The sequence below is a fragment of the Sinocyclocheilus anshuiensis genome, unplaced genomic scaffold, assembly GCF_001515605.1.
Source record: "Sinocyclocheilus anshuiensis isolate Anshui unplaced genomic scaffold, SAMN03320099.WGS_v1.1 scaffold508, whole genome shotgun sequence".
NCBI classification, from domain to species: Eukaryota; Metazoa; Chordata; class Actinopteri; order Cypriniformes; family Cyprinidae; genus Sinocyclocheilus; species Sinocyclocheilus anshuiensis.
The window spans coordinates 893,484-919,003 of NW_015555744.1; the positions used below are offsets into that span (position 1 = coordinate 893,484).

Genomic DNA, 25,520 nt, shown 5'->3' on the forward strand with positions numbered 1-25,520 from the left:
TTTCATGATGGCATGTGCTGTTAGCGCTTATTTATTTGTATTTAGAACCGCTAACTTGAATAATAACCCGCGGCAACAGTTTAAAAGTAGCCCGGAGTCAGACCCACCTCTCCCGCATTGGCGTACACTCTTCACTCGCATACGCTCGAGGGCGCAAACTGGAATCACAAACCTGGCTGCATTCAAGACTTCAAGGCATTTTGAGGACACAACATCATCAAGTAAATAACTTTAACGAATGTTACAGTATCCACTGTAGTTGTCCACTAGTAAAAACATAGTTTTATCAGTCATTATCCATGGATTTGGAATCACAAACTTGGCTGCATTTGAGTCTTCAAGGCATTTTGAGGACACAACATCGTCAAGTAAGTACATTTAACGAATGTTACAGTATCCACTGTAGTTGTCCGCTAGTAAAAACATAGTTTTGTCAGTCATTATCTGTGTAGGAACCAGCGCAAACAGATATGTTACTTCACAAAGTTAGCCATCAGTCTTCTTGCTTAAGTTGAGCATACCAGCTTGTTTCTGGTTCAAACATATATGGGTTAATTAAACCAATATTTCCCCTTGCCATTGCACGGCATTTACTACAGTTCAGTTAGTGGATCAGGAGTCCCTGGCTGAAGTGACTGAATGGAGGCGGAGCTCATTTGCATATGCATAGATCCGCGTATAGTAAATGAGGCAAGGGTGTAGAGTTTCATTCAAGCTATTTTAAGGCAAGAGAAAATTATTTTCACAAGAAAAAACAAATATGTCATTTTGATGATCAAAGATGAGTGTTAAGGGACACAATTTTTGACTACAGGGGGACTTTAAGCCTTTTCTTAACAGTGTTTCCTTATCAATGTTGTCCTCTGTCCCTCCCCAAAACTCTCAAATATTAATATTCAAATAAATACAAATAGTAGTTTAGATGGAGATGCGTTGTTGTGATTGGTCTCAGACAAAGAAGGTCAACAGATTTATGACTGCTGGAAGGTAATGAGAGATGACCAGAAGGGGTAAAATGTCTTGATTTCCAGTTCATTAACGTCAAATTCTATTGCAATCATTTGTGAGTCACGTCACCTGTGCACTTCATGTGCGCTCCTCCACTTAAAATGTTCCATTTCAATTAGAATGCTGTCTTTGAATGTAGCTACCTATGTAAACGGTAGACAACAATTCAGCTCACTAGGCTTTGGAATAGAGCTTAGGTTTTCATTTGCAAGGTTTCACAAGTTGGAGTCTGTTTAAAGTGTGCTGCTCAGGGACAGGAGGAAACACAGCAGAACGAAGTAAACATCATCATTTCCTTCACCTGATGTCATTATGTTACGGGAATCAGAGGGCTAAAAAAAGAATAAGCCAGAAAGGGGGGGAAAATGACATGTAATTAATTCATAGTGTCTTCATCTCTCTCCAGACTCATTTTTTTATGAAACACAACAATGGCTTAACTGCATTGTTTGGAAAGAGGGCTAAGAAACACAATAGGCACACTAATAGCTTCTCTACATGAACTCCACCATTCTGTGACCTCTAGCACAGCAAATGCCATTTCAGTTAACACCAAAGAACATGCACTCATTAGCTCTGCTCCGAAACAGTGAGCTGCTTTTAAGGGATCACAGACACCCTCATGAATCTAGAGGTCACATTAAGGTCCACAGTGTAGCGATGTATGAAGCACTGCTCACACAGAAGTTCTATTTATTTTATTTTCATTTAAATGTTCGTTAGTTACTAAAGCCCCGTTCACACCAAGGACGATAACTATAAAGATAACGATAAAGATATAATTCTAAAAATCGTTTTCAATATTAAAGAATAGCAGAGTCCACACCACAACTATAACGATAAAGGCACAGAGAAACAATATCGTTAGAATCACTTTCAGAACGATTTTTTTCCAGCTGATGAACGCTAAAAAAACATTGACAGCCAATCAGAATCCATCCTGCTATAACGAGCTCGAGAATTTAAAGCAGCAGAGGAGCGTGCGTTTACAGACGATATCGTTCACTGGTGTGGATGCTAATATCGTTTTCTTTATAGTTATCGTTCTTGGTGTGAATGGGGCTTTACTCAAACTTTTGAATGGTAGTGTATCGCAGTTTCCACAAAAATATTAAGCAGCACAACTGTTTTCAACATTGGTAATAATACAAAATGTTTCATCTACACCAAATCGGAATATTAAAATTATTTCTGAAGGACCATGTAAAATTAAGACTAGAGTATTGACAGCTACAAATTCAGATTTGCCATCACAGAAATAAATTACATTTTACAATATATTAGTTACTTTACATTTTAATAATATTTCAAAATATTACTCTTTTTACTGGTGTCATCTTGTTGACAATATTTAAAAATCATAATTATTATTAAGTATTTATTACTTCTTTTTTTATGTTTTAAATGAGTCATTTATGAGGTTCCATAACAATTAGGATATAGACAACAGCTGCCGGCACTGAGGCCTACAGACCCATTGTCCCCTCATTGTCAATCTCATCTCCCTCAGAATCCTTAATTAATTCTCTCCTGTCTCTTTCTCCACGGCTGTGAATAATGCAGCAAGGAAGCCTTCATATCTTTCATGGCTTGTAGTTTTAAAACAGGACCTCTCTGAAACCAAATGTTTGAGGCATAAAATGCAACAAAGATACTTGGTGAATAAACAATGGCTGTGTGTCTCAGGTTCAGCTAAGCGACAAAAATCCCTCAATACTCTAAGCTGTCACAGCGGTCTCTCAAGCACACGTTTATGATGTATGGATATATATCACTCAGAGAGGAATCAGGATAGGAGCAGTCCCAATCCACACTAACCTCAGTTACCCTGTTCTTTTTATTGCATATTAATCCCCAGGTGCCAATCCCATCTGAAATCAGAGCAGACTTACTATTCATCTGATCTCTTGGACAAATGTGAATCATTTTGTATTCATAACACTCTAGGCAAAGAGTCAGGAGAGGTTATTTTTCCTGTTCCAATAAGTGCAGGTTTATGTCTTATGTCCAAAAAAAGCCCAGTGCTCTCAGAGGCCTATAAATATATACCCTTATGTCTCCATCAGAACCATTTTTTATAGAATATAATGGGTTAGAAATACAGTCAGAGCCAACTGGCATTACAAACGTCATTGATCTTCCTGTTTAAAAGAAGGCTTTTAATGTGTCTTAACATTTTAACAAAAAATAATTAATTTGTGATAATTAACGCCTCAAAAACTAATATGTTAAGTGGATCAGGAGTCTTTTTTAAATGTGTTGCCTCGAACCATCCTGTAAATGTAACGTGGCACAAAACGTTTTTTAGTTTTTTTTTTAACTCATCTGCTTGCTTGACCTGAGATATCAAAAAGGAAAAATCAGCTTACATTGATAAACCACAAAATAGTATTATTCATCCCCATTTTGCATGTTAATGAGAAAGAGGCTAATTAAAGAGACATGAAATGCTATTGATTTTGAACAGCTGCCATTGCAACTTTATGAAACTGTTCCTAGGAAGCTCCTGACTAGCATCCATTATTTACTCTAGAACATTCTGCGAGAACAAGGCCTTTTGAAACTTTTAAGTAATATGTGACTGTTTGTATTTGGAAGGTCAACTGGTCTCAAAGCTGTGTGAGCAAAGTGAAAATACACACCAGTAGATACACACTCAAAAACAAACATGGCTTTGCTGAGTTCTGCAATAGTCAGCACATACTCACACGGATGCATCAACATTCTCACACACACTCTGTGTCCACAGAGAACTCTGCAGATTTCTGCAGGATTGCAACACCCATTGAGTCAAGATGTACTAAAGAGTTTTAAACCTAAATACTGCAGAAACGTATACTACTGTTCAAAGTTTTGAGGTTGGTAAGATGTTTTAATATTTTTGAAAGACGTCTCTTATGCTTACCAATGCTGCATGTATTTGATATTTATAATATCGTGAAATAACAGTAATATTGTGAAATATTATTACAACAACATTGCGAAATACTATTACAATTGAAAATAATGGTTTTCTATTTTATAATTTTTTTTGTGAAAACTGTGATCCATTTTTTTTTCTGGATTCTCCGATGAACAGAAAGTTAAAAAGAGCTGCATTTATTAGAAGGGCTTTAGTAGCTATGTTTCCATCCAAAGATGCGAATTTAACTTATGCGCAAAACTGGAATATCGCATAAAACATTTGAGAATAAAGCACCGTTTCCATCCAACGAGACAAAGAGAACAAAAATCGTCACTGCCTGATAAACTGGCACTAAATATCTCTAAGAAAACTAGGAGAAGCCACTAAATGTAATCATTTTCATATATAATAAATTACTTGCGCCTCAGAGCGAGCAGATGTAACACAATGAATGCGGTCATTGCTTTCGGAGGTGGATGCCTGCTGTTTGGGAACGCAGTCATGTAAGACGGTAATTATACAGAAATACTTTGATGACAGACTATCCTCAGGCATTTCAGAATGACAAAAACAACATATAGATGCTGTGAACGAGATCGGTCCGCTGCTAGTCAAGTTATCCCATCTCATAGCGCAAAGTCACATGACTTTTTCGATGCACATGGTGGAATTTATTCGGTAAATGTGTTTCCATCGTAGTTTATACACATTTTTTCTTATCGGATAAAAAGTTTACCCTACTCAATTGTGCGCACACGTTTTTTATGTGCATTTTTAGAATTTATGCGCATCTTGGCGTTTCCATCCAGTCTTTTTTAATGCAATATTCCAAAATGCGCATTAAAATAGGTGGATGGAAAACATAGCTAGTGTCACTTTTGATTTAATTCAATTTAATGAATTCTTACTAAATAAAAATACAAATTTCTTTCTTTAAAAAAAATACTTTTGAACTGTAGTATCAATTTTTTGTTTTATTTTCTATTTCTCGGTTTCAAATCTTATATACGACTAAATATATTCATTAGTTTGATAACTAAGCTAATCTCTTGTGCTCACTGAATTCCATAGATTTCTCCCCAAATCAAAATGCAGCAAACTCTGCATATTCCTTGTGGGTTTGTGCATGAGCCACTGTTTTTCCTCTGCCAAGCAAAACATTCCACCAGCAAACACATGTGGACCACTCTACTACAGCTTTATTACTACATTTGATTTCACATTACTCCTATTTATTTATTCACCTTCATTTTTCTCTTTTATAACCCGAGAACACACAAATGATGGTCATCTCATGAGTGGGGGATCAGTAAACAGTATTTCTCTTCTTTAATAGGATGTCCTCACAAGCCTCACAGACTCATAGAAAAAAAACAGGTCATCTAAAAATGATATATTTTTCATCTCTCTTTGTGGCTCATCTATAGTAATACATAAAAAATAAGCCTCTCAATCTTCCTCTCTCACTAAGTGGAGCTCTGAGGTAAAATGATCTTAGTTCAGTCAGTCAGAAGGAAAGAGGTATTGAGTGGCTCCCTGATGACTGTTCAGTGGGTGTAAATAGAGATCGACATCTTCGACCATTGCCACATGGACTGATGCTTTTCAGCATGTCTAGTCTCAAGACCCCCGTTCTGTTTCACTGCATTGCAACATGTCTTGTCTAAATTATCCCTTATGATTAATTTGCAGACAATTACAAGCTAAAGGTCTGAGCATCTCTCACACTAATCATTCTAATACGTTGATTTGATGCTCAAGGTCAAGGAACATTTCTTCTAAATGTTGAAAACAGTTGCACTGCTTAATACTTTAGTAAAAACTGTGATGCAGTTTTTTTTTTAAGGATTTTTTAACGAGTAGAAAGTTGAAAAGAACAAGCATTTATATGACTTTTGTAACATTATAAATGACTTTACTGTCAATTTTAAATGGTAGTGCATTTCTTCCATCTCGTGCACCACCTTTATTTTATCAATGAGCTTGTCACAATGCACTCTGGGATCGCCTTTACAGTAAATTTGTCAGTATTGCCTTAGCACACTGCCTCAGTAGGCAGCTCACTAGGTTTTGGAAAAAAGCTTCACTTCCCATAAATCTGTGCACTACAACCCTCAGTAGTCTAACAGTGTGTTGGCCATACAGTATGTGCTATTTTTAGACTGTATCTTAATAGAATTCACTTCTTTAAAGCAATGCACCTGCCTTTCATAACTAGATTTTTTCTTTTAAAAAAAGAAGAGAAGAAGAAAGAAGTGACATGTGGCCAAGTATGGTGACCCAAACTTGGAATCTGTGCTCTGCATTTAACCCATCCAAGTGCACACACACAGTAGTGAACACACACACACTCTTTTTGAGAGATACCAAAGTGTTGGGACTTTTCCTGTCCCTTTTTCAAAAGAGTGACAGCTTAAAGATGTAATAATTCTGTGGTGTCAAAAGAAGACATACCTTTAGTGGGTTCTGTGCGCTTGGGTAGGTCCAATGTGTCATAGTTTTTGTCATGCTCTCCGTTTTTCCTCCCTGAGTGAAGAAGGGGAAGACAGAATGAGAGAGAGAGCGTGAGGGAACGAGACAGAAAGAGCAGTTGTAAGTGTCATTCTATGAGAGACGGCGGAATTTACTGGTATGAAAATGTCAAGTAGGCCCAAGTCTCAGACACACACACACACAGTCGCAGACGTGCCACACATAAATCTAGCTACTACACAGATATGCAGAGACAAACTCTTGACACCAGCTCCCAAGAGCGGGAACCCTCATTAAAAATGCAGAGCCTTTGTCATGGAGGACAACTGTCTATAACAGAGTGAAGTAATGAAGACCACTATCACACATAGAGAACATGTCATAGGGATAGTTCATCTACAAATGAACATTCTGCCATTATTAACTCACCTTCATATTGTTCCAAACATATTTGACATGCTCCAAAAACAACAAAAAGCATCTTAGAAATAGTCCAGATGACTCACACGCTGTATTTCAAGTGTTCTGAAGCCAAAATATCACTTAAGACAAACACCAAAGCCATTTTTTCTTAACTTATTTGTGCAAATTACATATGCGCATATTCAAATTTGGTGAATTGCTAAAAAAGGCAAATGTCATAGTGTCATAGTGTAACCCAATCATGATGCACCAAATGTGAATATGCACATCTCTGCAGTGGAGAGGAAGATTTTTAAAGAAAATTAAATATCTAAATTAATTAATTAAATTAGAATTTAGTCTTTTTTACTTGTTTTTCTGTAACAATCCTTAAAACAGGATGAGTTTACTTGAGAGGGAACACTGTTTGAGAACACTCTTTTCAAAATTTGCCAGTGAATTAATGACAACAAATCTTAATATCTTATGCAGTGTTGCTTGTCATGTAAATTTATCTTATTTAAAGATTATAACTAATAAACAAGACAAAAATCCAAATAAGAATAGGAATTTTTGCAAACAAAGCTATTGCATGTTTTCAGAAGACTTTGAACACTTGTATGGATTGTACTATGTTATGTTTTGTCATTTTTAGCCCTGGGTCAACAATCACTTTCGTTATGAAAAAGGACCATGTGAACATTCTGCCTGACATCTCCTTTTTGTATTTTCTAAAAGAAAAAAAAAATCATACAGGTTTGGATCAACATGAGAGTGAGCAAATGATGACAGTTTTCGGAGAACTACCCCTTTACAGCAATGGGCAAAAAAGACAGACCGCAAAAGCCAGGCCTCATTAACAGATAACAGCACACACACAGACATCTATGCCAGCAGAAAGGGGCTTTGAACCAGCTAAATTGGCACAGGTTTGACATTTCCTTGAGGAGAGGAACACTGGCCAGTCATTTAAGAATGGAAGGCAAAAGAGTGAAAGAGGGGCAGCGATGAAACCTTTCTTCTGATGAAGATAGAGGGAGGCATTTTGTGAGTGTATGCTGAGAGAAACTGACAGACAGAGGAAAAGCAGGAAGAGACACTCACCTTGATTAAACCATTCCTCTACAGTTAGCCAATGCAGGAACAGCAGCAAGACCAATGAGAAAAAAAAGCAAGCAGGGAAGAAGAAAGGAGATTCAGAGAGTGTGTGCATTAAAGAAGACAGGACTTATTTGTGAACCACTTAAAAATTAAAGGAGAGAGTTTAAAGATTCCAGAAAGGAGACAAAAGTGTTTGCGCAGCTTTTTCAACAAATTCACTAAATGGTTACAAGAATCTTAGTATATTCACAGATTTCATGCATCATTGCATTCCGCAATGCTGTCAGTACAATTCGTAATGTATTACTGTATTCTCAGTGTGGCTGCAGGCCTGCTATACTGGCATTAGCATTGTCAGTCTTCTACGGTCAGTTTTAAGGCCATCTACTGTGATGGTAGAAGAGAATCGGGCTGAGCAATTTACTTAGTAATCTAAACTATCAAAGGCATGCTATTCGGCTAGCCACCTGAAAACAACACATTTGGTTTAATAGCACCGATATTTGAAAGTCTATCGCCTCTTTGAGTGCTGAGCATCGCTACTGCTAAGTGGAAAAGTTTAATATGACTATGTTTTTGCTTCAGTAATACACTATGATATGTACACTAGCATTCAAAGTTTTGGGGTAAGAAATGTTTGTGAAAAAGCTATCTTATGCTCAGCAAAGTAAAATTGATTTAGAATGAATGAAAACAATTGTTTTCTATTTTAATATATTTGAAAATGTAATTTATTCTCGTGATTCAAAGCTGAATTTGCAGCAGCCATTACTCCACTCAGCAGTGTCACATGATCCTTCAGAATTCTTTTTAATATTCTGTTTTGCTGCTCAAGAAACATTTCTTATGGTTTTCAATGTTGGAAACAGTTGTGTCGCTTAATATTTTTGTGGAAACTGTGATTTACTGATTTTGATCGAATTAATGTGTCCTTACTAAATAGGAATATATATATATTTTTAAAGAATATCTTTCTGACCCCACACTTTTGAATGGTAGTGTAATTTAAATGACATTAATTAAAATATTCTAATAATTAAGAATAAATACAGCATAAACCAATTTCCAATTATGTCTAAAATAATAGCGGACACATTCGAAATGACACATTTTCTGCTTTAGTTTGTGGTAAACCAACACGGCAACCTAAACGTTTATGTGTTTATAGTGAAAGTGTCAAGAGTTTCATGTGCAAAACTAAATTATGCCTTTTAAATCAGGTAAGGTTTAGCTGGGGAAATGTCCAAATAGCTCGTTGGGAAAGCATCCCTTAATGCTTATTAGGGGCATTTTCTGGTTTAAATATATGTCACTTGCATCTTCAAAGTACATCTCCAGGGCTGCTGACAGATAAACAAACCTCATTAAAAAAAGTCCATGAGGCACAGCATGACATCAATGCTGTCATATTTGCTGTTTACCCACATTCTTGCTTTTGCTCCTTCGCATGGTTTATTGAGTTCCTGTATAGGTCTGTTCGAGAATCAATTCACTAACTGACTCATATCAGCTCATATAAGAGAGAACAAAAAACCTGGACAACTAGTACAAGAAAATGATATAAACCTTGAATCAGCTCTCTTGGCATTATGTAAAGAATGAGTACCTGAACAACACTCAGCAGTTTATAAGCAAAGTGTTTCGAAGAATGGATTCAACTCATAGATATAACAACACAGACAGTGAACCTACACCCACATCCATTTAAAAATGAATATTGATTCAACATTGATACTCCAGACACACACTCCAGTTATGAATCATGAGCCGCAGGCCACATAAATAGAGACTCAAGTATCATTTAGCTTCCTATTACAGTATTGCCTGCACTGCTATTTATGACGTTGTGTAAATGCTAGGATCATACTGCTCTCTGTGAACCTGCCAGTGATGGAAGCAGCTGGCTGTTGATGATCAAGGCTCAGTGATATAAAGGTGCTCAGCACCGTTTTAGAAGTATAAAGCACATAGATGAGATGAAGAAGAATTCAATAATGACCTTTGGCCTTCTTTCCTCCGAAGCAGCCTGCATCATCTTTCTTCTTCCTCTGAGTGCCAGCAGAGCCGGGGCCCTGAAGAGCTGAGGGATCCTGGAACTTCTCAGCCCCTGGAACCTCCTTGTGCACGTGGTAAGACAGGTTCCTCATGATGCAAACACAATTCTCCACAGACTAAGAGACAGCAAGAGAGAGAAAAATAGAAAGAATGAAACATTTTATACAGGCATTTTGGAAAAAGTGACCATTTGTCTGCTAAAGAATATTATTTCAATAATAATAATAATAATAACAATGGCATTGTATGGTCAAATATTTTTGTATAACGACCACTAAACTGTATAGTTGGATGTTGTGCCAGGCAAGTGATTACTTACATAGCTGCACTATTTACAAGCAAATCAATATTTTTTGTCAATTTAAATATTTATATCAGAAGTAGCTGGGTAATATGTGGGATAATGTACAGCCAGGCAGTCATTATTGCAAAAAAAAAAAAAAAAACATTTACGATGACACAAGACCCCTCTGCTTTACATTCTGGTCCTGATCACTTGCCTGGGTTTGCATGTGGATTTTTTTGCATGCGACATACCAAATACAAATGAAACCCAGAAAACAACGATAGAAACAGGCTCCAGCTGCTCTCTCGGCTGAAGACACTCACTTTGTTGTCCATGTCCTTCTTTCCCACAGCCGACTGCAGTGCATGCAGCAAGGCATCTACCAGCCCCCCACACTCTCTCAACCGTCTGCGTGCCTCTGCACCGTCTGAGCTCACATTCCTACGGCAAACAGCAAAAGCATGAGTAAGCACATGTAATTTGAACTAATTATACATCATAAGCTAGCTGACACATTAAAAGATTTTGTTGAGGAAGCTACTTTGAAACTGTAATTTGCCAAGCTACAAGCTAATCATAATTGAAGTAGTTCAACTTTAGCCAAACTGCTCTTGTAAAAGTAGTTAGATACAAGATACCAGCTACTGGCAATAAGAAGTTAAGAAACTGTACCAATATCTTTGAAATATGTAAAAATAGATATTATATTATTATAATAATACACAATTCAGAAGTGTATTATTATAATTCACTTAAAATTGTTGGATTCACTAGAAATGGACTAAAAATGGATTCACTAGAATGAGCCTGATAAAAGCTTGACAATGAGGCGAAATCATATAGACACAGACATTGCCTTATGATTATATTATAAAATAATACCCAATGTTATTATTTTATTGTGGTAATTCACTGATTTTTGTTGGAAAGTGTATGATAAACAATATACAGCCACCCAATCCAATTAAACCCACATTCTGATCTCAGACCTGCTAAAATGACCAATTTAAAAAAATGAATGGAGGACAGATAAAATTATAAAGTTACATGGTTAACATTACAGAAGAAAAATGAAAAGAACGTCAGATGTGTTCACAGCCCGAGAAGGCACCAGGAGCCATCTGGGTTCTTCATCCTTTGCCCTGAAATTTCTTTCCTACCAGCTGTTCAAACTGTATTTTTTTTATAACTAGATTGCCGAGTTCAAATCCTATCCATAAAAAAGCCTCACTCCAGAGTCATCACTATCAAATGACAACTGCAGAAAACATAAATTAAACTAGCGCCCTGCCAAACAAATGGCTCCCTTTCTAGCAGAAGAAATTTGAACCCATTTGCAGTATAACACCCATATGGAATGTAACATTTTCCAGCTGTACATCTGTTGTGGCGGCAGTCCAGATATAAGAGAGATGGATTGCGTTTTTACAGCTACCTGTCTTTTTCCTCCCTAATGCCTGAAGGACAGTCAGTACAATACTGAATACTGCCTGCAATCTCTTGCACCTTAACCAGAGAATCCAAGAATCCAAGATATAATATTGTAGCAAAATTTAATAGACAAATAATTGTAATATATTATTTGGTGGCACTTCAAGCTTTAATTACACAGATGCCAGGCAAATCACTTATTATAAATGAATGTGCAGGTCTTTTTAAAATAAATTATCTTAATTAAAAATTATAAAATATTTTTGTATGTAACGATAACAGGAATGTATGATTCTTTGACTGACACAAGAGATTATATCCTTGAAATATTGGAAGATTTTTATGAAATAACTTGAATCTGTCACTGAAAACCCTTCATCGCTTAGCTCTGCTCTAGTTCATCCAAAAATAAAACTTTACTTACTTTAAAATTTACACACCCTCAGGCCATCCAAGATGTACAGTAGATTTGGAGACATTTAGCATTACATCACCTGCTCACAGTGAATGGGTGCCATCAGAATGAGAGTCCAAATCTTTATTTTGGATGGCCGGAGGATGAGTAACTTTACAGCAATTTTTCCTTTTTGGGTAAAACATTCCTTTAAAGTGCCCCTATTATGCCATTTCCAATATTGCCTGTATGTGTATGTGTATGTGAATGTAAACGATCTGCAAAGTTGTAAAGCTGAAAGTGCACGATAAATAAATTTATTGTCTCCCAAAATAAAGAATCGACTCTGTACAACCTAGACGAGTCATTAGTAATTCGAATCCCACTTCAACACATTTGCATAATGCGCGCCTATGTTCTACGTTGGCTGGCCGGGAACAACTTGACCCCGCCCACAAACACATCATTCTACTGACGACTGCTTCTTTAATCTCGGGGAGTTCAACGCGGGATTCACAAAACGCTTGCTCTTGAAAGATGGATCAGTATCCTGTTTATTTGGACCAGCTGCTCCACTGAATCACAACCTGTAAGTATGATAATAGATGTTTATATTTTCTATAGAGCGTTCAAAATACAGAAGTACTGAAATAGGCGTATCGTTTTCGACACCACTGTACGCCGTAGACCAATCACAACAGACTAGGCCATCTGACCAATCAAAGCAGAGCAGGCTGAATCTTTGAACTGCTTCGAACGAATCGTTTGAGAATCGCTGGAAAATGAGGTGATATTAAATGCATATTTTGAGAAAACGAAAGCGTTTTTTGACCTTGCATGCATGTAATCCTATTGTAGGAGACTCCCAAAACAATTTTAGGAACTTTAAAAATGGCATAATAGGGGCACTTTAAGCCTTTTAAGACCTTTAAAACCTTCAAAAATCTCAAATACAAACAGGACATGGGTGCACTACTTAATCAGGGATTACAAATGTGCACATTTGTCCCAATGAGCAAAGAAATAAATAAAGGGTGCTTTCCCTCTGTCGAAGAGAGACAGGAAACAAAACTCTGCCTCCGAGCAGCTTACTAGGCAACAGATGTCACTGGATACAGTTTCCATGGATACAGGCTGAGCTGAGGCTAAAAAGACAGGATGAGGATGGAGTGGCGTTGTGCACAACCACATGTCTGCGATGACCTTCTGAGAGGTGGCAGCGCATGGAAACACATGATGCCATGATGGCTGTACTGCCACCTCTCCCTGATACATGCTTTAGACCCGCTGAGGCACTGGTTAACCTGATCACATTGATTGACCCGTCGCAGGGCAATAGCCAGTGAGAGCCTTGGCAAAGGAGAACGAGCTAAAGAGAGATAAGGAGGTTGAGAAAAAGTAAAAGAGTGCAGAGAAAGTAAGAAAAGGGAAATTGTTTTAGGAAATGTTCACAATGTTCCTCTTTAAAATGAAGAGAAAGAGGATGACCAATACTGGATTTGGCTTGCTTTATGATACATGGAAAAAATACATTTCTGATTAATTAATTGATTGCAAAAAACTGTAACTAAATGCTTTCATCAAGCAATCCCAATAAATGTATCACAGTTTCCACCAAAATATTAAGTCAAACCAGTTTCCACCAAACTCTTTTCAATAATGACAATAATAAGAAATGTTTCTTGAGCATCAAGAACAATATTAGTTGAAGTCAGCATAAACTCAATCAGTAATAGATACAAAATTAACTATAGCAATAATGGGTCCCATTTTATATTAGGTGGCCTTGTACTTACATTTAGGGTCAGTTTTTCTAAACGGCAAATTAGCGTTACAGAGCAGAGACGCAGCCAGATCATTTCCATAATGACCAGCGCAATCTACCAAGAGCAGAGCAAATTACAGCCTGCTTTAAGACATGCTTTTTTGAGGCGTTGAATAATGGCGCAAATACCAGTAATTTGACGAGCGCAAACATTAGTAAATCACGTTGCGTGATTCATTTGAATACTCTCCTCCCATCGTGTCTGAAAGGGAAACCCCTACAAATGCATATTCAATAAGGCCAGGCCCAAAAATAACTGTGTCCATGCCTTTTCAGTGCTAATTCGTCACTGCGTGTCTTTAGTAAATCATGACAGTACTATTTTAACAGCAAAAGGACGTTTGCGCTGGCGCAAGCTGTTAGTAAATCTGGCCCTTAAATTGATAATTTGATTCAGTGCACTTATTTTGTACATACCTGTTTACATTGTACTTATATTTAAAAGAACACCTGTATGTAATTACATCTGTAGTTCATTTCTGTAATTACATTTATAATTACACTGTTGATCCATCTCTTATGCCTTAAACCTACCCATACCACCAAACCTGTCCCTAACCCTACCCGAATCCCAATACAATACAATAGAAATTTGAACACAATATAGTACATTGTACTTATTTTTTGATGCAAGTAGTTAAGGGCACCTAATATAAAGTGGGACCCAATAATGTCCATGCTTCATATTTATTTTTTTTTAATTTTGCAGATATCAGAGATCCAGCAGGTCTTGAAAGGAAAGGGAACAGAGGGAGAGACTGAGAAGAACGGATGAAGGCAGGGAGGTAGAGTCAAACACAGAGAAGCAAGCAGAAGCTGGACTTGGCCCAGCGGGTTGCAGCACAACCAGCAGCAGCAGCTGAATATTAGAGGTCTGGCTGCTAAAGAGGAAACAGAGGGTGGAAACACAGCCCCGTCCCTCCGGAGCTTCAGCACTGAGCTCACACACAACACAGGACACAGCTCAAATAAGAGAAGAGAGGGAGGAATTAAATGCAATACCACAGAGTTTCTGAAGTGAATTCTTGTAGCATCCAAATCCTGCTTCTTAAAGACCACTGATCTAATCAACAATATCATAATGTACCATGATACACCAAATGTATCATAATTGCAAATTTATGACACAACCAGCACACAACACTGTGTTCGAAGTACCTGATCATGCAATCACAAGATAAAGGATTAAAGAGAGCACTTGAGGTCATGAAACTGAACTACACTGACCTGCTTCTGCTGCTAGCAAGCTGATTTAGACAATCAGACCTGTGTGCTGAGGCTTATCCACAACAGCCACGGAAGTCTAGGTAGATCAAACAAGGACAGTCACAGCCAAACAAGGCAAGAATAAACTAGTTTAATGCCACAGTGTTAAGAGTGCAACAACATGTGAATCCTGAAAAGGAAGGATCACTGTAGGCACCATCATGGCACTATAACACAATGTTTAACGTGAGGATGAGCATTTCATGATCTGATCTCATTCTCATGGGTTGTAGTTTTGACAAGGCGTAACAGTTTATGCTAGAGATTTAAAACATTTATTATTATTCATGGATCAAATGTCCATTTATAATTGCTGAGCCAGGCAAAGATCACACTGAATAAAAAAAAAAAAGACATTTCCTTTTCAGGCAAAGAACAGAATCACTTGAGTGGGCGCAAGGGGAAAAAACAGACTCCATTTATTGTGGCAAGATGCATGGTAACCATGGAGATATAAAGCCCTTTAGTGACTGGATATCTTAATCAAAAGCTGAGCTGCTAGAATGACCCCCAGAGGAGAGGATCAGTGTCTACAGAGAGGCTCGGAACATAATACCAAAAATGGTTAAATATTGAACAGACAGAGGCTATTGATTTTTGCCTTTAGTTATAATGTGAAGATGTTTTTGAACTTATTTGTCTTCTGACAAATATATAATCTATACAAAATCATCTGTTCCTGCTTTTGTTTTCCATATAGATCGGTTGCCTCTCTATATAGCAAAAGCTCATTTTAACTGCTGTTTCCCCCATAGGCTGAAATGATGATCTCAATCCTAAACAATAAGATCTGCTATTCTACCCCTAGTGCACAGGAACCATATCAAGCAATATATGGCAGTATAACAATGAGTTAAACACAAGAGAGACCAAAGTTGTCATTGTCAACTAAAGTGTACGCTAATAAAAATCAAATTTTATTAATTGAAATGAAGCTGAAACAAACAATAAAGAATACTAAAATAAAATTACATAGCAAAAGACAGATCATCTTAAAGGATTAGTTCACTACAAGAACATTCCAGGATTTTTCTCCATATAGTGGACTTCAATGATGGCCAACGGGTTGAAGGTCCAAACTGCAGTTTCAAGTGCAGCTTCAAAGGACTCTACACGATCCCAGCCGAGGAAAAATGGTCTTATCTAGCGAAACAATCAATCTTTTTTAACCACAAATGCTCGTCTTGCACTAGCTCGACATCACACATTACGTAGTCACACTGGAATGGCCACACATGATGTAGAAGGAAGTTTCAACCCGGTGTTTACAAAGCGAACATGCAAAGAAAGTCAAACGCCCTTATGAAAAATGGTAAAACAATGATGTCAGGCAATTTTGAAGTTGGAGGAGAAAATGAGATGGAGTTTTTCGCAGGGCTAGTGCGAGACAAGCATTTGTGGTTAAAAAGTTTATAAATGTTTATTTTTTAGAAAATGACAGATCACTTCACTAGACCCTTATTCCTCAGCTGGGATCGTGTGAAGCTGCACTGACTCCGCAATTTGGACCTTCGACCTGTTGACTCCCACTGAAGTCCACTATATGGAGAAAAATCCTGGAATGTTCTCCTCAAAAACCTTAATTTCTTTTTTGACTGAAGAAAGAAATACTTGAACATCTTGGATGACATGGGAGTGAGTAAATTAGACTTGCAAAACCTGAAAGACCATTAAGAGGTTTCATTGTCATTAAGACTAGGTCAGCTGACAAGGATGTGGAGGATGCTGTCAATCAGACCAGTGTACCTTAGACATCCTGATGTGTTCTTGAAGACGGTGGTCCACTCTGCATCTCGTGGCTTTGAGTCCTCATTCGGCTCCAGTTCCCAGCCCGAATGAGGGATAATGACCTCATTAGTCATCGTTTGAAGCCCGTGGTTAATTATCACCATCTTCAGTGGCTCATAGGACGACAAGTTCCAAAGTGTTCCTAACAGGTGGAATAAGACAGAGAGAGAAAAGAAACAGGAAAAGAAAAAAGGACCTGTTACACTTCTTAAAATCACAATCACACGAGAGCTACAAAAAAAGTGGCAGTGCTGTTAGATCTGTTGACACACCACGCATTACAAAAACATTGATTCTGAGTTTTCAGACAGGAACTTCCATTACAGACCACGACTAAGAAGGATTGGACAGGAAAAAAGGAAAGGAAAAGCACAGTTCGAGAAAAATTGCTCCGAGTAAACAGAACGTAAAGGGGCCAGGCTGTTATTTTCTAGACAATAAAACGGAGAAGCTTGTTCTATAAGCCAGCAGACGTATATACGCCTACACAGTTAAGACTGGCCTTTGTTTTATTAACTTGGCAAGCCCCATACAGCTACTGCTACCCTTGGAAATGTACAGTGAATAAATAAACAGCCATCTTCTTGGGTTAGTAAAAACTAGGACCACAGGTCATTCTCGCTAAAAACAGAAATAGCATAGTTGACTACAAATTCAAACAAATGTACATACTTATACAACTCGGAATTGTTTTTTTCTGCCCTTCATACACATCATCACTCCATGTTCTTCTCGCTCAGCAATTACTTCCAGATTCATTTCTGCTCACAAAAACTCCAACAGGAGACAAGAGGTCTATAAACATGTCGTAGCTTTGTGTAAAGTGGGCTCGGGTTCTTTTAACCACCAAAATAAATCTATTTACCCTCGGATAATAACCATTTTGTACTTCCATCTGCGAGGAGGCTCCATCGCCATCACCTCTTAGGCACTGAATGGCCATTAGACCCTGGTTAAAGTCCTGATAACAGACGCCGTACACATGGCCCTTGCCGAATGTAGGAATGTCTATTTGGTAAAGTGGAACATTAAGGCACGTGGATCATTACCGGCCAGCTCATGCACTCGTGCATGTGTTATTGTGTCAGATGGGCTTGTAGTCAGAGGAGATGTAGAGGTCTATACATAGCACATGCTGATTAACTTCACTTCATTGGCTTTAATAGGAGGCAGAAAACTTGAGCAGGTTGACACAGTCAAAGGCTATTATAACTGTTGATTACAACTTTCTCTCTCTCTGTGTCTGTGTTTGTGTGTGTGTGTGTGTGTGTGTGTGTGTGTGTGTGTGTGTATGTGTGTATATATATATATATATATATATATATATATATATATATATATATGATCATGTGACACTGAACAGCAATAAATTAAATTTAAAAACGTTTTGAATGTATAATAGTTCACACTATTACTGTTTTACTGCATTTTTGGTCAAATAAGACTAAATAGTAATAGCTGCTTTTACACTGATCTATTACCAGTTGAGCTAATATAAAGGTTATCTAAATGTTTATATGAAATATTAATATATTAATTGTACAAAACACACACTATACCATGAGATTACAGTGTTATTTCAGAGAGCTCTAGTGTTGTAACTGCTCAGTTCCCCTGGCATCTTTTGCAGGTTCCTGGAAATCCCACAAACCTAATACAGAAGGAGCCAATGAAACCCACACGAGGGAAGCTGAACCTTGCAAGAGGTGCAGCCTGATTGAGTTTACTCCTTCCTGCTTGTCATTGGAGCCTCCCAGCTAATTCAATTTCCTGGGAGCAGCAGACATGCTGTTCTAACAGGCCATTCACTTAGGGCTATTACAGTCCCATCCTGCCCCCTGCCATTCATCATACACTGATTGGACAGCTGAGTCAGAGAGAAAGAAACAGGAAAGAACGGTAAATGAGGTAATCATCTCAGAAATGCCACCGTACTCTGGACTTTTGGAATTTCTGAACAAATGTCATTTTGTTAGCTATGTTTCGTGTCCTTTTTCTAATGTCATTACATTTGTTTGTTTTTTCATATTTCATCAGGTGATTTGAGGAGACCTCTGCATAAATACGCAAACAGTAATCCACACAAGAACAAGGAATCACTCAGACTGTGAGATTCAACACAGTACCAAAATGGTTTATATAGTCCAAAGGGAAACAAAGTCAAACACTGACATTTAGTAATTACATTTCTAAATGCCTCTATGTAATGTAATTTGATAAAATAGTGTCAGTTACTTTGTCTTTTTTGCTCCGCCAGTGAAAAAGAGTTCCAAATGTGCAATATCTGGAATGTGCCAAAAACACGGAGAGTCATATAGTGCGGATTATGGAAATAGGAAGTATGCCTAAAATCTGTTTCTTCTAAAAACTTGCTTGATCAGACATAAAATAAAGAGAAAGCGAGAATTAGGGCGAGATGGGGAGCTGATGCAGATACAAAGATACAGAACGCAAACATGGAAGCAGAGGTTCATGGCTAGTGGTATAAACACACTGCTGTAGCTGGTTGGTTGTAATTAAATAATAAATGACTGTAGTTCAAAAGACTTTTAACATTTAAGCTGGAGAGCTCTGAAAAGGAAATTATGATGCTTTGAAGTTGTATCAGTCTTGACCACCTTAATTTAAATATATTAATATGAACTGCTAAATATTCACAGCGCGTGCAGACATAAAATAAAGAGAAAGCGAGAATGAGGGCGAGATGGGGAGCTGATGCAGATACAAAGATACAGAACGCAAACACGGAAGCAGAGGTTCATGGCTAGTGGTATAAACACACGGCTGTAGCTGGTTGGTTGTAATTAAATAATAAATGACTGTAGTTCAAAAGACTTTTAACATTTAAGCTGGAGAGCTCTGAAAAGGAAATTATGATGCTTTGAAGTTGTATCAGTCTTGACCACCTTAATTTAAATATATTAATATGAACTGCTAAATATTCACAGCGCGTGAAGAACATTTGACACAGGGTCAACAAATTAAACCAGACAGTTTAATTAAAAATAATGCTGAAAAGTGGAAAAGGTAATGAAAAATTCTAAGCAAATACTTCTGAAGTAGAACAAAAAAAGTGAACAGAAAGAAAAAAGTACTAGCAATACCCACACAATAAGTTTCTTGGTTGAGGTGCAAATAAGTGCTGCTGACGAGTACCAACCATGGTGTTCAAGAGCACACGGTGAACCTATTTTTAAAACCCTGCAATTATTTTTAATTGTAGAAAAAACATTCCCAGTTTTCCAGGCTGCTGAAAGACTATTGTAAGGGCAGTGTTTTTATAGGGGCCTTGCAGATAAACCATAAGGCTGTCCAGGGCTCGGTTTGGAACTGACACACTTTATTCCCTCCATCCTGTAGAAAATAGCTATTTTTAACTGAAACTGAAAGCAACAGTGTGCTGTAAAGTTAATCACTGAGGCAGGCTGCAGAGCAGTTATACGTCACTGTTTCACTCTCCAGGATTCACTCAGGTATTTCACACACCAGAAACTTTTTTTCATGATCTGTGAAAAAACTGAATGCCTGGTCTGGAGAACCATCAGTCAATGTCATTACCAGAAAAAAATCTCTTTCAGTAGCTTCATCAAACCCTAGTAGATGAAAGATCTGCACTCAGTATCGTTTAAACATATACACTACTATTCAAAAGTTTGGTGTCAGTAAGAATTTTGTAAAGAAATGAATACTTTAGTTCAGCAAGGATGCATTAATCTGATCAAAGTGACATTAAAGAAACAAAAAAAACCTATTTCAAATAAAAGTTGTTTAAATAAAATAAAAAAACTTTTTAACTTTCCTCATCAAAGAAACCTACAAAAATGTTTCATGGTTTCCCCAAAAATATTAAGCAGCACAGCTGTTTTCAACATTGATATTAATAAGTAATTTCCGAATTTGTAAAAATATTTAAAAATAGAAAACAGTTATTTTAAATGGTATATTGCACAATATAATCATACAAATGCAGCCCTGCTGAGCATAATCATGAAAAATCTTACTGACCCCAAGATGGGAGCGTTTATAATTATTTCATACACAAATGTTTATGATTATTATTATTTTCTTAAGATTTTGTAAATCCCTCATTTTCTGTCAGTGACACAAATCCCATGTTCCAGGAATAAAATGTCTTGTGAATGCATGCAAACATGTGTCTTTGGTCTTTGTGCGTTGAGTGTCCGGTCTGAATCCGGACCTCTTTTGCATTCTCCACATTCTAGTAAATGTGTGTCAGGTCGTGGAGACTAGGCCGAAGGATTAAGGTCCCAGGAGGAGACACATAAAGCCCAGCAGGTCAAGACCCTGCTCAGTAGTCCCGCTAAAAGACTGACCTGGATTCAGTCAACATAAGTCCGGACTCATCTAGTATGTAAACGTACAAAACATGGAGAGAGGCCTATGGCTAGTATTAGTAGGATGCTTGCCAAGCTTGACTAGATGAAATGAGAAAAATACAAATGAATGAATCATAGAAGATTTAGGACGGATAAGGCAAAAAAGATGGAAGGTTATTTTTGTCATTGGACTGAAAATAATCATACTGGTCACACAGAAGAAAGCCTGATGAATCTGAAATTTAATTTCGACCAGTTGCCGTAACCACCATAAACATGTCAGCCTCAAATTTTAGATTAGCATTCTTAAAATGTTAACCCTTGTTCCCAAAAACTGACTATTTATACACTACTGTTCAAAATTTTGAGGTGTGTTAGATAAAAAAAAAAAGCTAAAATATAGTAATATTGTGAAATATTACATTAAAAAGAACTATTTTAAAATGTAATTTATTCCTGTGATGGCAAAGTAGAATTTTCTGCAGTCACTACTGGCTTCAGTGTCACATGATCATAAATATTACATAATTATAAATGTCTTTACAGTCAGTTTAATATGCATTAATTAAAGAAAAATAAAATATCCTTTGAACCAAATTATCCTTTGTTTTCATGATTACAGTGCTAAATTCCAGTATGGAACAGAGCGGATGGATATAAATATCATATCATACCTGTGATAAGTTCCCGAACTTCCATGTCATTGGTTTTCCTCAGCAGACGGATGAGAGCAGGAATCCCATCACAGCTCTTGATGGCCACTTTGTTATCGTGGTCCTTGCCGTAGGAGATGTTTCTCAAAGCTCCGCAGGCCTTGCGATGGACTTCAGCTTTAGGGTGGTCCAGCAAGCCCACCAGCACTGGGATCCCCTTCAGCTGCCTGACATCCTTCTTTATCTTGTCATTTTCATAGCAGAGATGCTGTAGGTAGGCAGCTGCATTGGATTTGACCGGATCGATGGGGTGGCCTAGCATGGCGATGACCTCAGGCAGGTCGGGGTCCCTCCACCGCGGGTCTTTGCGGATGCTGTCAATCGAGGGGGAGCGACGGCCACCCATGCGATCTAGACTGGCCAAGCTGCCCCTCTCGGGTTGGGCAAGAGGTGCTGGGTACATGCCATGGATGTAGGGGTGTCTTTCATCAATTAATTCAGCCTCAATGGGGTCCTCGTAGCCTCTGTAACAAGTGAAGAAAAAGAGAGAGATTTTAAAGAGATGTATCAGTCATCCAATGGTAGTAACACCACACAAAGAGCAGGAAAGTGTAAGAAAAGCTCTATGTTTTGGAGTAAGTACGACAGACAGAGAAAAAGGTGATTGCTTTAGTTATGTTAACCATGGTGTCAAAGAATCCACAGCACGTCAAAAAGAAAAACTGCTGCCATTTCCCTATTAATTGTGTCTGTCGGGACACAGTGATGTTCTCTCTTTCTTTAATTAATGATGGATGGGATACAGCATGAGGGAAAACAGAGAGCCCGCATGGCCCAGAGCAAATATAGAACAGACTGGAAACAAAGAGAGAGAAAGACAGACAGATGGATAGGGAGCGATGGATGGCTTCCCTACTATGAGTAATCTGAATAGTACAGCATCACTCCCACTGGGAGAATCCCAGCTCTGGACTTTTCCGAGAGCTCCCTGTCAATATGCTGGGATAGGAAATGGAATAATCAATGTGCATTTTTGAAATATTCATTGTAAATTGACACTGGTAATGCTTTGAAAATTTACAGTAGAAATACATACAATTCATAGATTTTTACTATTGGTAGCACACAACTGTTTATGTTGCTACTGTGCTGTCTTAGAAAGTGTAAATGAACCTTTTCATGGTATACTTCTCCACATTTTCAAAGAAAAGGCATAAAAGTCCAAAGCAGATGGAAAAAAGCCCTAATGCAACATAGAGTGACCATTAAGCCAACAAAAGAGCCCTATAGACTGAAAATACAGTTTGCAAACAAATGCTCAGTGGGAACATTTCCTGCTACTTCAGACACCTTGGAAATTAGCCGTTGTAAATTAGCCGTTGTATCATTCATTAAAACAGAGGTGAAACTGACCAAAAAGTGCTGTTTGTGGTGTTCAAAAATACTGTTTCCAAAAAACTGACCCTTTGCTCCACAGGCGGTAGGTAGCAAGAGTTTTGCATTTCTCTGAGGCATCTCACGAACCCTGAAGTGGCAATGGCTGATTCTAACTTCTAAAGAGAAACAGAGGTTTAAAAAAAAAAAAAAAAAAAAAAAGATATATTCTACCATGCAGATGTTTGGGGTTAGTAAGATTTTTATTCAGCAATGCACAGCCTTGTACATTTAAAGCTGTGTATTAAATAACCTAAAATACTTCCAACAAATTCAAAGAATGAATGAAGTAGAAACCGAGTTTATTTGTTATTCAAAAATAATCTACACACGTCATCATCCCTGTATACCATATGGGTTATTTATGATAACTTATATTAACATGAACATTCTTATTCTGCGGCAGTGACTGCAGGCGGCTGGAGGCTCTCATGAGCCCACATGATATTTTACTCCAACATTTCTTGTTCTCTACAGCGTAGAAGTTGGAAATAACATGTCTGGGGCTGTGCTGTACACATCAGGGAGGTTACATCAATCTCTGATAGGAGTCTCAGCATGCTTCATTATCAGTGTGAACAAAAAATGTCCCTGTGGTGGTACTCCTAAATTGGCATAGAAATATTAAACCCCTGTGTCACTTACTCACCATCACTCTTTCTCTCCATTCCCAGCTCATTTTCTGTCCTCATCTCACTCTAGGTGGGAAAAACGAGGTGTACTAGAAATTTAGAGCACTAGGGACCAAATGTGCAAATATAAAGCCACCACTATTGACAGCATTCATGAATCCACAGAGGAAATGTTGTTTAGATCTTAATCTTTTGCTTGTAGTCTGAACAGCAAGGGGGAAAAAAAACACATTTCCAATTCTATATTCTATATTCATATATTATATATACAGTGGGTACGGAAAGTATTCAGACCCCCTTCAATTTTTCACTCTTTGTTATATTGCAGCCATTTGCTAAAATCATTTAAGTTAATTTTTTTTCCTCATTAATGTACACACAGCACCCCATATTGACAGAAAAACACAGAATTGTTGACATTTTTGCAGATTTATTAAAAAATAAAAACTGAAATATCACATGGTCCTAAGTATTCAGACCCTTTGCTGTGACACTCATATATTTAACTCAGGTGCTGTCCATTTCTTCTGATCATCCTTGAGATGGTTCTACACCTTCATTTGAGTCCAGCTGTGTTTGATTATACTGATTGGACTTGATTAATTTAAAGATGTACATTATACTGTACAAATGTAATACAATTTTGACAGGTTGCCATGAAGTTTCTGTGTGTATATACAGTATGATGATGCTAGTTTTCTCAAATGAAACGGTAAAATTATCACGAAGTGACTCTCACAGCAGCTCTGGAGATTATGTTTTTGTGTTCATGCCGTCATATAGTGAGACGCAGAGGCTGAAAATCGCCGCGAGCGTCACGCGTGCTTCAGTATTTGTGTAATAATCAAAACCGCGTTTCCGCCATTCATACATACAGAGGCAAGCGGAAGATGCAGGATTCATATTAAACCATCTTTTTGCATTTTAATATTCACAGACACTAGTACATATCGCGATTCGAATTAAGTGGCAGTGGCTACTTTTGATTTATGCGTCCAAAAATGACGAATTCCGTGGCATTCCACGCTATAGAGTAAATGACGTTTTTATGAATGGACTCCACGATCCCGTCCACGTTTTCGCAGAAACCATATGGCCCTAGAAATGTAACCACACTTCAGAACATTTCGGCTTGCCCTGTGTGTTGTTTGAACGAGTTGCAGACACACACACACACATATGTATATATATATATATATATATATATATATATATATATATATATTATATGAGATCAGATTTCATCACTTACAAAATGACAGTGCAGAAAAGACTGTTGAGAAAAGACTGCTAAAGACTGGATTTGAAAAACAAATCGGATTTACGCACAGTTTGAACAAAGTCTTTGATGTGTGACTTGACAAAATGGGCCACAGCTGAGAATGTTGGCGGTTTTAAGGGGGATGCACTTTTAATGAGAGTTTTATGTTACAGTTTTTCTCAATTGCTTTGGCTCAATTCCCGAATGAAACTTTTTTTTCCCGAAACAATAAGTTCAGATCTCTGAACAATTAGCTTCTTGTTCACATCA

The 25,520-nt window shown here is 37.6% G+C and overlaps 1 protein-coding gene across 9 annotated transcripts in view; it reads right to left on the minus strand.

The window, feature by feature from the left end:
• Positions 1 to 25,520, minus strand: part of LOC107673389 (armadillo repeat protein deleted in velo-cardio-facial syndrome homolog) — a 215,621-nt gene that overhangs the window by 32,177 nt on the left and 157,924 nt on the right. For 7 of the 9 annotated variants that reach the window (XM_016466955.1, XM_016466949.1, XM_016466958.1 and 4 more), the window contains 6 exons: positions 21,945 to 22,447; positions 16,892 to 17,075; positions 10,553 to 10,670; positions 9,888 to 10,059; positions 7,892 to 7,909; positions 6,368 to 6,439 (listed from right to left, as the gene is read on the minus strand). In XM_016466955.1, coding sequence (XP_016322441.1) covers positions 6,368 to 6,439; positions 7,892 to 7,909; positions 9,888 to 10,059; positions 10,553 to 10,670; positions 16,892 to 17,075; positions 21,945 to 22,447 — 1,067 coding nt within the window. The remainder of the gene's footprint in view (positions 1 to 6,367; positions 6,440 to 7,891; positions 7,910 to 9,887; positions 10,060 to 10,552; positions 10,671 to 16,891; positions 17,076 to 21,944; positions 22,448 to 25,520) is intronic. The other 2 variants (XM_016466950.1, XM_016466953.1) reach the window with 1 other exon arrangement.